The sequence below is a fragment of the Cupressus sempervirens genome, chromosome 1, assembly GCF_028749045.1.
Source record: "Cupressus sempervirens isolate cs-2001-9-10 chromosome 1, ASM2874904v1, whole genome shotgun sequence".
NCBI lineage: Eukaryota > Viridiplantae > Streptophyta > Pinopsida > Cupressales > Cupressaceae > Cupressus > Cupressus sempervirens.
The window spans coordinates 858,143,771-858,157,492 of record NC_143118.1 but is presented as its reverse complement, the minus strand read 5'-3'; the positions used below and the strand labels follow the sequence as shown (position 1 = coordinate 858,157,492).

At 33.9% G+C, this 13,722-nt stretch overlaps 1 protein-coding gene across 1 annotated transcript in view; it reads right to left on the bottom strand.

Annotated features, from left to right (window-relative positions):
- Positions 1–13,722, bottom strand: part of LOC149580544 (uridine kinase-like protein 4) — a 390,089-nt gene that overhangs the window by 251,306 nt on the left and 125,061 nt on the right. The window contains exons 5-6 of the mRNA XM_089791783.1: positions 11,624–11,693; positions 3,246–3,361 (exon numbers count right to left, since the gene is read on the bottom strand). Of these exons, the coding sequence (XP_089647909.1) occupies positions 3,246–3,361; positions 11,624–11,693 (186 nt within the window). The remainder of the gene's footprint in view (positions 1–3,245; positions 3,362–11,623; positions 11,694–13,722) is intronic.

Here is a 13,722-nt window from a genome sequence, read left to right as displayed (position 1 = left end):
ATTAATACAATGGCTCTTCCTATTTCCTCTGTTGCTCCTTGCATCCCTACAAATGAACAATATGAGCATTTAGGAAATTTGTTTGAGGATTTTCCAACTCTTACAAGTGGTCAAGTTTCCCAACTTAATACATCTTTGACAAGGTTTGAGTTTTTCATGACAGAGTCTTCTTAGAATGTTCCTATGCCTTCAGCTATGCAAATTGAATCCTATTCTGTTACAACGGAAATACAATTAGAATCAATGCCAATGGTCTCTACTATATCTGCTTCTACAGATGGAGGTTTCAGCCTCCCTACATGGTTGAGCAAAATAACAACGAAGAGGAGAAAAGTGGTTGTTCCTTTAGACAATCTCCTTGTTAAGAAGACCAAATCCAAAACTTTGAAAGACAAGATTGTTTCAAGGATTTTGGTTGATTCAGATAAAACCAAATTTGTTCAAGTTGTTGAGCCCATGGTGGACAAATCTATTGAGGAACTTACTCGTTCTGATTACAATTTTACTAAAGTTGAGATCAGAAAGCAATCACGTTTGAGTTTTTTGCAAGATGCTCAAGATGCATCCGCTAATGTATAAAAGAGCAATCATGAGCTGTGGGAAAAGAAAAATAAGTTGAAACAGAAGACCTCTCCTCTGAACAAGGTCATTCAAAAACAATCTTCTTAAAGTGTTGCCATTATGTCTCAAACATCTAAGGAGAGAAAGTTGATTGAAGCCGCCAAGTCTTGCATACAGCAAATCATTTCTGAAGGAGTTTGAGTTGTCACGGAGACATTTGCAATCCTTAGGTGCGTCAAAGAGATGAATGAAATGGAGCGAAACTTAATTTCTTCTTTGACTCAAGAAGCGGATAACTTGAAGGAAATCCTCGATGATTGGGACGAAATGGTAAGATTTGATCTGGATGTCTTGGTCTCATGTGACGTTCTTCCATCATGTGAAATGTTCTTCAAATATCAAGGACTCATTGGTTACAAAGAGGAAACGTTGAGGAAGCTGATCACAAAGTTGCAGGCGGCCTCTAGAGATTGTCAAGTAGTTGAAGCAAGTGTTACTTGTGATTTGGAACAGATGGGATGTCATGTTATTGATGGATATGGTAATCTCATTGTTGTAGAAAGAGTAAACTTAGAATATACAATCAGGATCAATGCTGATGTAGATGTCGAAGACTTTGGTTCCCACACAATGAACAAGTTTTTCTGTAATAAATCCTCGATAAAACACTTGTTGGATACTATGGCAGAAAATTCCAATGTTGTACTAACAGCATATGCAAATACAATGAAAGTAGAAGCCATATCAAAGACCATGGAAATCATTGATCTTTCCACAGTGCGCAACATCATTATCAAATTCAAGGCACTGAGAAACAGTCTTTAAGATTGTTGTTTTCATTTTTATTTCATGTTAGTAGTTGTAAAGGATGCATTACATGAAAAAGTGTAATTACATGTAATGCGAGTTGCATGTCTGTAAAAGAATGTAATGCGAGTTGCATGTGCAGTTGCATGTAACCCTTTATTTTCTCCTGTAGTTAGACTAGGTCAAAGTTGGTTGAGTTGCACCCACTTTTTCCTCCACCTTTTTCTCAACTCTTGTGCCTATATAAAGGAGTGCCCCCTCATTGTAAAATCATCATTATCTTTATGCTAGAGAGCTCTGAAGAAATTGTAGTTAGAGATTCACCCTGCCCATTACTCACTCCACGAGTAAGTGTATTCTTTCTTGAAAAATAAGAAGAAAGAATATTAGTAAAACCCATTTTTATAAAATCTCTCAACGTCTTGCTTACCTTGTGTTGATCCAAGGAATAGTGAGAAGGGGGAGCCTTCCCTTTAAGGTAGGAAAGATTCTATCTCACACGCTGTGGCTGGTCATCCTATTTTGCGATTGGATTTTTACCCAAAACTGTCGGATGCAAAATATCCACTCAACACTATACATGCTTATGAGAGCCATACCAGATCTGAAAACTGAGACTTGGACAGCATTTCAAGTAGACAACTTCATTGTAATCATTGTCTTGGTAGTTAACATTCTTGGTAAAGTCTGATGCATATTTTGAGTGTCATTACAAAGTCTGCAGACATTACAAGGTCTGCAGAAAAATTTAAATCTAATTGTATACTTGAAGTTTGAATGAACTAAGTATTTTCAGCATTAATTTTTTTTGTTATAAGTACTTGTTATGTATGGTTCTTTTATATTGAAAGGAAGCCACTGAGTAAAACATTGATAAGAAAAAACTTATTTCATTGCAAGTTGAGAAACAAATTAGAAACTCAGAAAACAGCCTGCGAGCCAACTGTTTGATATAATTACATCGGGTGAAAAGGCACAAGATTGGTCAAGATCAACAGGGAAAATCCTCACATTGCTATCATAGCACATTTGCATACTGTCTGACGTAATTCTTAATGTTTACTACAGCCAGTACTTAGAATGCATGCCTATTGTTTGTCATAATTTCTAAATAACACAATCAAAGCAAATAAGAAAAATTAGCACATAGGGAGGTAGCTATTACAGCACACCCTTGCATCTCCTTACATTTGCATTCTCTCTCAAATATTACAACATATAGATGCTCTATTTGCCTAGGAGAATGACACCATAAAGAGAAAAGGGAAGTTGTAAGGGTAGCAGAAAAAATTCTAAAGAATCTTTCCAAATCTAGTAATGGATAATGTTAGAACTATGTTTGGCAAGTTTGTCTCATTATAAGACATGGTACTTGTGCTCTTTGAGATGAATAAGATGGACTAATGCATAGTGTTAACTCCATGGACAAAGCTATATATTCCTCCAACCTCTTGCAGTCAACCAATTTTGACACCAATTCCATACATTGGCTTACGAAGTCATAGCAAGCCAAGAAGAACCAAGACAAACATTGTAAAAGAGGTGATGCCCTTTCAATGTTTGTTCCCTTTCGGAGACTACTCTTGATCCCTTATCACATTTGGTTTAGTAGTCTACGTATTTCATCCTTATTTGGTCCTGCATAGTGAGTATGATGAAGAAAGAAAGTATATGCTATGGAGATGTGTTTAATTGTTTAGCATTCTTATTTGATTGTTTATCATTTGAATCTGATTACAAAAATTAAGATAATTGTTTATTTACAAAAAATAGAGCATAAAATTGCAAGGAATTTCTTCAATTTGATTGATTAGAACTTAAGTGTGATTTGTTTCCATTATCAATATAATCAAAGAATGGTGATTGGTAACAAATACCTTGCGGACAGGTGCACATCTCTGATGAAGCTTGTGATTAAAGCTAGGAATATCAACTGACTTCCTTTGCTTTAACATTGTCATGCAATCAAGTAGACAGTCCATGTCAAATGAATCTGAGCACACAATTCATAAGACACGAGAAATTCACACGTCTTAAGAATAATACTCAAATAAAATAATATAGATGACATCTATAATCAACATAACTAAAAACATCAAGACTAAAAGGATAATTTAATTAAATATATATCTTCAACATCCTAACTATAAGTGGTATACTGCAATTCCTCAACTCTTAGATACAAAACAATTGAAACTGAAACTAATTAGAACTTTACATCTTCAATAATGACAACAATGTAATGCCTACGTGCCTCAAATATATTTTTGGCAAAGATAAAATCTGGTAGAATCCATTCTTTTGCAAACTAACCAAAGAAATCCAATTCTAACAAAAATTCCCTCTTAAACCTTAAAAATGACATTCAGCATTTGAAACAAACACAGCTTGTCAGTTTCTGAACATTTACCTAATAATGGCTATTGGAGAAAGATTGCACAGGAAGCTGATTCAGAAGTAATACAAAGGAATCACGAATATTAACTCACTTGCAATCCTGATACCGACGATAGATGCAATCTTGTATATATGCAATTTATAAAATTAAATGTAAGTTCTTCTAAAGATATGGGATTCTAGCACTCACCAAATGGACGGAAAAGTTATCTATCTATATCTAACACTACGAAACATATTTGCATACAACCACGACATAGGTGGATTGAAACAAAGTTTATACATGTAGGTTTCTTCACTTCTCAAATGTCATCCACCAAATTCTTCTAACAATGCTGAAAAAATCATGTTTCCTCAAGGTTGTGATTATAAAAAATTCAAGTTTAAAATATTACTCTTATAGTTATATCCTTACTACATTGAATGGACTTTAGTACATGTATTTATTTACAGAAATGGTGTATAGAAAGTGTCACACCCCTTTTTGAACTACTATATTTTTCTTCATATATTTTTCTATGCCCTAAATGGTTTTGTCTTTACATTAAACAATGGTTTTGCAAATATGCCTTAAGTGGTTTGCAATTTCTTAAACAATGGTTTTTATTCCCTAAGTGGTTCTGGTTTTATATTAAACAGTGGTTTTACAAATGTGCCCTAAATGGTTTTATTTGGACTAAACTGTGGTTTTGCAGGTTATGCCCTAAGCGGGTACTGGTTTTTCTTTTAATGAATTATGCCCTAAATGGATTTTGCATAGATTAATTTATGATCATGCAATATTGTTGTTGTATTGATGTTAATGATGAACTTAATTTGATTTCGAGATGTCATTATGATAAATCAAGCCTCATAGGTTTAATTATTGTTTTGCATTAAGTGCATTGATAGATTTTCCATAACATGATAACAGACGTTTACTATCATTGACAAGTGGTTGTAGGACATGTTAAGTACAAGAATTTGCACCCTACTGAACTGAAAGAGTTCAGTAATTCTGACTTAACATGGGAATCAATTCTTTGAGGGACATGCAATTGAATTGAGACCTCCGGATTCTAGGTTGGCTCCTATTGGGTATTCAGTGAGATTTCCATTATCCTAACTTAAACTTCAGGGAAAAGGGAAGAAATTGCTGATAATAAACCTAAACCTACAGCCTAAACTAGGAGATGGTGATACACCAAAATGATGATGAAAACTCAAACACTCTTAACAGAGAAGGATCAGATAGCTACTTGGAGTACATACAAAACACATCTTTCTATAAAGACTTGCAAAAGTGATTTGCAATAAGGTTTGAGGAATAAATTAACAAAAGAAGGAAAATAGATGCCTCTCATTTACTAATTTCACCTTTAAAAACGCAGATTACAACCTGCAAATAAACTTACTCCTCTACAACTAGGTGCTAGAATGAGACAAAAGAATAAGGAACAAGAAAAGTTCACAAAATTGCTTCGTCAAATCATTCTATCATCACACATAGAATTGTAGAAAGAAAGAAGGTTCAAACATTGACACAAATAGCATAATCACAACTGTTGTCAACTGTATTAAGCATCCAAAATGAATTACAAATTCTGCAAATGAGGTTAAGGACTCAGAAAGTAGTCAAATAAACTTCTCTGCATAATCAGAACTCCTAAAAAATGAGTTGCAAAACTCATTAAGTACAAACCCAGCACTTGGGTCGAATGCAGAAAGAAAGCCTCAAAATCAGGGCTTAGAAACTTCTAAAAATGAAGTCTTTTACTCATATGACTCCACTAACTCATTATGAAGCCTATGACTCATCTCAAACTGCCCAAAAAAGTCTCTAACTGGTCATCAAGACCCTCAAACTGATTTGATAAAGACAAATCCGACCCAAAAAGCCTGCATATCCTCCTAGAAGAATTCCTAATGTTTGCATAATGACTTCTTCTTCAAAGAAATGAAATACATAAGGTCAAAGCATAAACGTTCCTTTTGCATTTTTAAATAGGAATTAACATTTAATGATTTATAATTTATCATTAAATATTAATCCTTTACAATATTGGATTATTGCAAAAATAAAATAAAATCCCCTTATTTGCATTTTAAATAAGAAAATAATAAAAAATGATTTATATATATCATTTAATATTTTTTCCTTACAATATTTACTCTTATGCAAAACAAACGCCACCTAATTCACAAAAACCCCTAAGGTATAAATATAAACCCTCCCACATTATGTTCAACACAAAACAAATAAAAGGGATTAAAATCCCATTCACAAGCCCGCGGACATAAAAAATTATGAAACAATGAAAAGGGTTTATTATGCTCTTTCACAACCCTAAAGTCTTCATTTTGACATTTGCTCATTGTGGAAGAAGCTGGAACGACTGAGGGGAGGAAATAAGGGTTTCTTGCAGCCGCCATAGTAAATTTACTGGTTTCTTTGAAGGTCGAAGCCACCATACAGAGGTATTTACTACACTTTTCGGTAGTATTTGCTATTGCTGAATCTGAGGTTTGAAGCTTCCATTGTTGCTTGATTTCAGAATTTCGAAGCCGCCATACAAAGGTAGTTTGAAACATTTTTCAGTTGTTTCTTTGAAAAACTTTGTTGTTTCTGGGCTTTAACGCTAGCCACTACTGAATCTTGCTGGTCTGAAGCCACCATTAATATTATTTGCTGGAAGATATGCCGTTTTTGGGCTTTTCTCTTTGCTGAATGAAGTTTTACATTATTATCAGGTTGCCTATTGAAGTCCAGAATATCCTTATCGCATTTCTTCTTGAACGTGTCATGGTTATTTTCTTTAACAGACATTATACTGGTAAGCTTTCCTTTTCCTTGTGAAGCTTCACATGGATGATAACACCCTTGAAGGCATTCACCTTGTCCATACAGTTCATTATTCATATGTTTCTGCCGCTTACCCTTACCCCAGGAAGAAGCAAGGACTTTCTTGTTTGCAGCTTGGCAAAGGCCGAAAATTTATCAAGCCCCAGTGGTCCAAAAAGACCATGATCTTACGAGCTACATTGATGTCTTCTGAAACTGTTAGATTCATAAAATCTCCTAAAAATGGAAGCATTGCTGCAACAGTCTGTAGATTGTTGGGTATGTCCCTCTTCCTGAACATCAAAATCTTCACGTAAGACTTTTACTTGTTTCTTCAAATAACATTTTAATGGCCATTTTTCCTCCCTCTGATCACTACTAGCTGTTCTTACAGTTCCTTCTTCAAACAGTCCTCTCACATTTTCTTTCGTAACTACCATATCATTATTGTTTAACTGATTTGTGACAGCACCCAGTGCTGCTTTCATAAAAATCTGCCTTGCTGCTGTTTGCCTTTTCTTCTTCCTGTAAACTTTTCAAGTAAAAATCTGCTGTTCTTTAAGTTGTTTCTTCCATGGATCTTGCCGCAACAGTTGCTTTCTTGCATTTGTAATGGAAATTTTCTGATTATGACGCTTCAGTATTAGAGGTTTTCTTCGAATTGTCCTTCAATTATATGGCATCGACTTGCTGTTTGGATTGATGTCATACAAACTCAATGGATGAAATTGTACTTTAGAATAATCTGTCCAGTATTGAACTTCATTTTCCAAACACTGGATGCATGTCTTGTCCTCTGTACCATTTTCACTAGAGGAATTCCCATCTTTAATATTATCCTGTTGATTGCAATAAGCTTCTTCTTTATCTTCCATAAGATTGCAGTTGCAATTATTTTTCCAACAAGAGCAGCATTTGCATCCAAAACATGAGCAGCAATGATGCTTGGCAAATGTTTTAAAGAAAAAAAATTCAATTGAGTCCTTGTGTCTTTCTAAAATTTCTTGCTCTTGACATTAGTGCTGTTTCCTTTTCCAATAGTGGTATTTATTGACTTGTATATCATGCTGATTTGTATCATGCTGATTTCATCTTTTAAGATCTTTTACCTCTTAATGCTATGACTTTCAGTTCGTGCCTCTCAAAATGATATTACATTCTATTGTGATTCCTGTATATTTCTTGATGAGTCATGCCCAAACAAATCATACCAACTCCACCTGTTAATTATATATATGCAACAAGTGCATTCCATATTTTGCTATAGTATTCCAAATAGTATTTCATGAGGTTCAAGCACAGGTTCGTGACACTCATAAATTATCTTTCTGTGATCTGCACCTATTCCTTGTGAAATCAATCGTGTTTGTTCTTGATTATAACAAAAGGTTTCATATCAGAATTAACTTTTTTTCATTTGAGCACTTAGAATATTGTTTTTGATATGTATTCAGAATGAGAAAAATATTGCATATGTGGGTAAATAGTTGCAGATAATCAGTCATTGCTTAGATCTTAAAGATCTAACCCCACTTTTCCCATGCAGGAGAACGAAGATTCGGAGCTATCAAATTGAGAGCTGGACCAGGTGTTGGGCCCATTTATCGTTGCACCAAAAGCCATGACTGTTAGTGAACATGGAACACCACATAATTAACCACCTGTGGGCAGGAGAGCGCGTCGCATCACCCAACAATCTCCCCCTCGACGCGCATACCAAGTGCTTACGCGGGTCGGGAAGGCACCGAGGAGATTTGAACCCATGACCAGGCCAAAACTAGGCTCTGATACCAATTGTTGGGCCCATTTACCATTGCACCAAAAGCCATGACTGTTAGTGAACATGGAACACCACATAATTAACCACCTGTGGGTAGGGGAGCGTGTCGCATCACCCAACAATCTCCCCCTCGATGCGCATACCAGGTGCTTACGTAGGTCGGGAAGGCACCGGGGAGATTTGAACCCATGACAAGGCCAAAACCAGTCTCTGATACCAACTGTTGGGCCCATTTACCATTGCACCAAAAGCCATGACTGTTAGTGAACATGGAACACCACATAATTAACCACCTGTGGGAAAGGGAGCGCGTCGCATCACCCAACAAAGCTGTCAAATTGAGAACTGGACCAGGAGCGTCATCAAAGATCACATAACCAGTCAAACACTGAAAAGGCAATGACTAGTTACCTCTAACTCTATCTTCCTGTGTTGTACTTTCTTATTCTCAATATGTATGAAAGACAGTAGTTAAACTCACGGCTTGTGTGAGATTTTCATTTCCAGCGTTTTTATATTCATTCCATACTTTGTAAAACTGAGGATTGTACATATCAGTTGTATATTTGAGAAATGAATATTACAAGGACATTCTTTTGTGAAATGAATGGCATTCATGTATTTTCCTTGTCTTCATACTTAAATTTTACACGTGCAAAATCTGAGTAACAGGACCAACTCGAGAACCTACAACAAGGGAGTGGGTGGAGTATGATTGGGAAAAAGGGATGAGGTATGAAAATGAGAACAAGGTCTTTACAATACGGGTAAGGAAGACTAGTCACAAATTGGTGTCACTAGATTGGCTAGGGGTCTTAAGGAAATGATCTCTAAACATCTCCCTAACCTAATGGTACCTAATTCGGATCAACCATTTGCGACACTGTTATCTTAACATTGAAATTTCATAACCTTTTGATTTATCACGATCATAGCTCTCCTTATAACTAGTAAATTTATGTAAGTTATAATATAAGGAAGCATCTATATACCTCCATAATAGAAGTTTATCCTTAATTCTTCAAGACCATCTATATACCTCCATAATAGAAGTTTATCATTATGAAATATTCTATGAGATTCGTAATTCATCATATGATCAGTCTTTTGGGACCAATAACGAACATTGATGAATTTGCTGACTTTTAGGACTGAGAATGACAAATAAAAACCACTACCATTAATTGTCTCTTTTGAGTTTATTCCTCTGTTCCTATAGCATTCTATATTCGTAATACAGGATTTCTTATTACCCATTATTCACATCATGTTATTGTTCTTGGATAATGATATTGGATAGAACCATGCTGCTTCATTTACCTTTATTGCTAAGGGTTGCAATATCACAGCTGATTATAGACAAAAGGATGTGGATTTCTACCATGATGAAGACGGTAATCTGAATCCCGATATCTCTTTTGACAATGCATTCTCAAAATCGATATCCTTATACTTCTTGCTATTATTGTTGTTGTTGTATGTAGTAATCAATATCACTTAAGCACTAATTTCTTATGACTCAATATATAAATTCCAATCTTTAATTAAAATTTATTTTAATTGTCTTTCTAATTTCCCAAATTGGGGATATTACAAAATAGTTAATATTTGAAGACATAAAATTTGTAATTAATATATGAAATATAGAAAAGAGAGAAAAAAATTTATTCACACAATAACTACCAATAAGATAAAGAATAAATTATTTCGAAATTAATAAAAACTTTAATATAAACTATAACATTATTAATGATGCTTTAATTCACATGGTAACAATTCATAAAATAATTACACGAATAATTTTAAAATTAATGCAAATTTTAATTATAAACTTTTATTATGATATTATTGTTGAACTTTGTGTAGCTCTAATAATATTATGACCTCAGAACTTCACTTAATTCTATTAACAATAATAAGACTTGATTTATCGTGAGATATCACACACTACCCAAAGAGGGCCCAAGATGTTAAAAGAACAACAAAGAAATGACAATGAAAGATATGGAGAAACCAAAATAACAGAGAAATGAAAATGAAGATAGAGAAAGGGCATCTCCATTGCAAACATTCACGAAAGAGAACAGATCGTGTTCAAAACAAACCATTTTTCATTGCGTCAAGAGGTTTTTTCCCCGCACATCTAGGGCAATATAATTTTAACACTGATTTTAATCACAGAATATCACATGATCTTGCGATTTTTGCTGAAAATTCTCAGCACTATTTTTAAAATCTCGGTGTCGAGTTATTGAGCGATAAAATTGTTTGCAGAAGTGACTCACGATATTGGCAATTTTTGAGTGATAATTTCAACCGTGGCTAAAACAATGATTTAGATTTTGAATTTTGAGCTCCTTGATTGCAAATCTCAATTGAGATTCTTGTGCTCATAGTAAATTAGAAGATAGGAGTTTGAAATGAGAGAGGGAGTTGTATTTATATGATACTCAAACCTTATTAGAGTTTTATTTTCAGAGAAGGCAACATTGGAGGGAAATTTGTCACTACTTACAAAATTGGCATTTATAATTCAAAATTTGGGGCCAAATTGCTTGGATACAGGTATTAGGCACCCTAATCCAATAAAAGAGAATTAGACACCCTAATCCTAGTAGTTTTGGCTAAGAAGAAGGTGATGAATATGGAAATGCACAAAGTCAACAAAAAACAGTGCCAAAACTAGGAACAATCAGACACAAATTACGTATGCATTAGGTGCAAGCACCAAAGTGGTTCCAAACTAAGTGTAAAATTGCTAAGAGATGCAATTTACAACAGTAAAGTCAAATTCCTATTGATTTCTCTGAAAAGGCAAGTGATGAGGAGAAACCAAGGTATGCAGTTCAAAAAATGTCAATAAGCTTCACTTGAGATTTGTATTTTGAACACAAAATACTAGTAAGGAAAACAATAAATACTGGAAAGTGCAACTAACAAATGTTTCTGAATTGAGTAACAAGGAAGGTAGACTATCATATAACGACATTTTTTAGAGTAATGATCCTAAATATCATCAAGATATTTTGCATATATTTTAGTTCTAAAGAGAAAAAGTATGATTTTCAGCATATAATCTTTTTTAGCCACCCAAAATTATTCCAATATGTGTATCAATATGAATAATGCAGATATCATGGAAATACATTCAAACAAAAAGCCTTGTGCTAGGCATCTTGAGAAGAAGGAAATAGAATTTGCCATAGAAAATTTCTCTTAGAATTAATGAACACGTCAACATAATATTCACTTCTTACCTGGGTGGTCAAAATTATAGTCATGAGCCTGCCTCAACTCTTCTTCATTCAAAACACGATAAAACAAATCCTGTGAAAACATAAAAGAAAAGGAATAATAAGATAGTGACCTACGGAAAGCAAAAACAATCATATACAACTAAAAAAATTGTTAAAAAAAGATATCTGATAAATTTTACAATGTGGAAGAATAAGTTCCTTCCAACTAGATTTCTTTGTATTAAACAATTATTAAAGAAAGATCATAAATGTATATGAGATCATAAATCACTATATTCTTAAGATGTTTTTTATTACATTTCAAAGGAATTTGTTAAATAAACCTAAGAATAAACTAATTCCTACAAATAAAGCTCTACATAAGAAAAAAAAATGTATCAATGATAGCACAGACATAATCAAGCAAAAAACCTATGCCTCTACAATGCTAATAGAAATAACAGTTAAGAATTGTATATACTATTACTGGTTCAATTCTACAATAACCCAATAGACCATTATTGATTAAACTAAAAATAATTCCAATCGTATATCTCAGTTCGACAAACATAGTACAACAACCCATATTTAAAATACTCAAGAGAAAACTTGCCTTGTTTCTTATCAGCAAATAAACATTCAAAGAAGTTTAATAAAACTCACAGACATTTTCCAAATACTTCGTAAATCCAAGTCAAAATCTTGACCACAGGTCTATGAAAAAGTATAATGTCAAAATGAAGCTTCATTTGAATTTTTTTGAATTTTTCATTGCTGCTTGAGAGACAAAATAACCTCCCAAGCTATTGAAGGTCATTTGAAAGCATTTCGATTTGAAGCACAATTGAAATGAATTTGAAGCATGTTAATGGGGAAATCGCATCGAATCAAGTTGATGTTTAGATACCCACTTTACTAAGTCCCTCCATACCTGAGATCCCCTTATCCCGCTGTCCCCAACGAGAAGTGGAACATTGTTTACCACCTTTTTGTTGAACCTAGGTTTATAGAAACTCAATAATGGCATTTCAGAAGTACTCTAAATTGATTTAGAGTCTAATGAACTAAACTAAACAACATTTTTTCTCGGATGAAGGTCAAGACACAGCTAGTTATGTCAAGATAGGAAGCACAGCCACAGCTGACTCCTAGAATTAAGCTCTCTACCTCTCCCCTAGTTTTTACTAGAGGCTAAAAGAGGAAGGTGCAAATTTCTTTTAAGTTGTATTTACTTATAGTTTTACAAAGATGATCTTCTATTTTAATTTTGGTCCCCACTGGCAAGCTATCAGCTATCAACATTCCACATCACGATGTCATTTTGTACCCAATTTACGTTTAAATAAATTAAGACTCAGTTTGTTTCTTTTGTTTACTCATTAACAAACTCATTAGATGGATCTCCATGTTGAATTTCCAAAAAAAAAATTAATTAAATTTAAGCAATTTTTTAAGTTAAGTGTTTTGCAGAATTTCTTTGAATTTTTCCCAAGGAATTTTTTTTGGGCCTTGCTGAGTTTTTGCCATGTCAGAGCTTTTCAACTATGGTTTTACCAAGTGACTTATTCATTATACCAGTGGTTTGCTCTGTTGTGAGATGGGTATAAAGACATGTATTTATTACCGACCAACTTTGAATGTAATCATAATATGTAACATAACAAGCTATTTGTTTCAAATTCCTAAAATGTTTGACCAAATAACAATGCTAAAAAATTCTATTTATTTGGTGTTTATTCAAGTTTTTGGACAATGTTCATATAGTAATCAACTGAAAGGATTTTATATAGATGTTCCATTTGACATAATACGACCAAATATTTACACATACAATTTATTAACAACATTGATGAGAATGTGTACATTATATAGACAAGTTGACCAGAAGAAAATCTGACCTCCAAAGGGTCAAATCATGCAAGGAAATGCTGATGGAATCAATCCTACCACTGTTGATATGATTCTTATTTGATGATATGACACCCAATTTGTTCTAGCATGTTGTAGATTCTGATTGAACACCAGTTTTACCTCTTTGCAGCCAGTATACACTTAGATGTGATGAGGTGTCCACCTTTTAGGAAGATATGAACTTCAAAATTGGTGGTGGCTCAAAATAT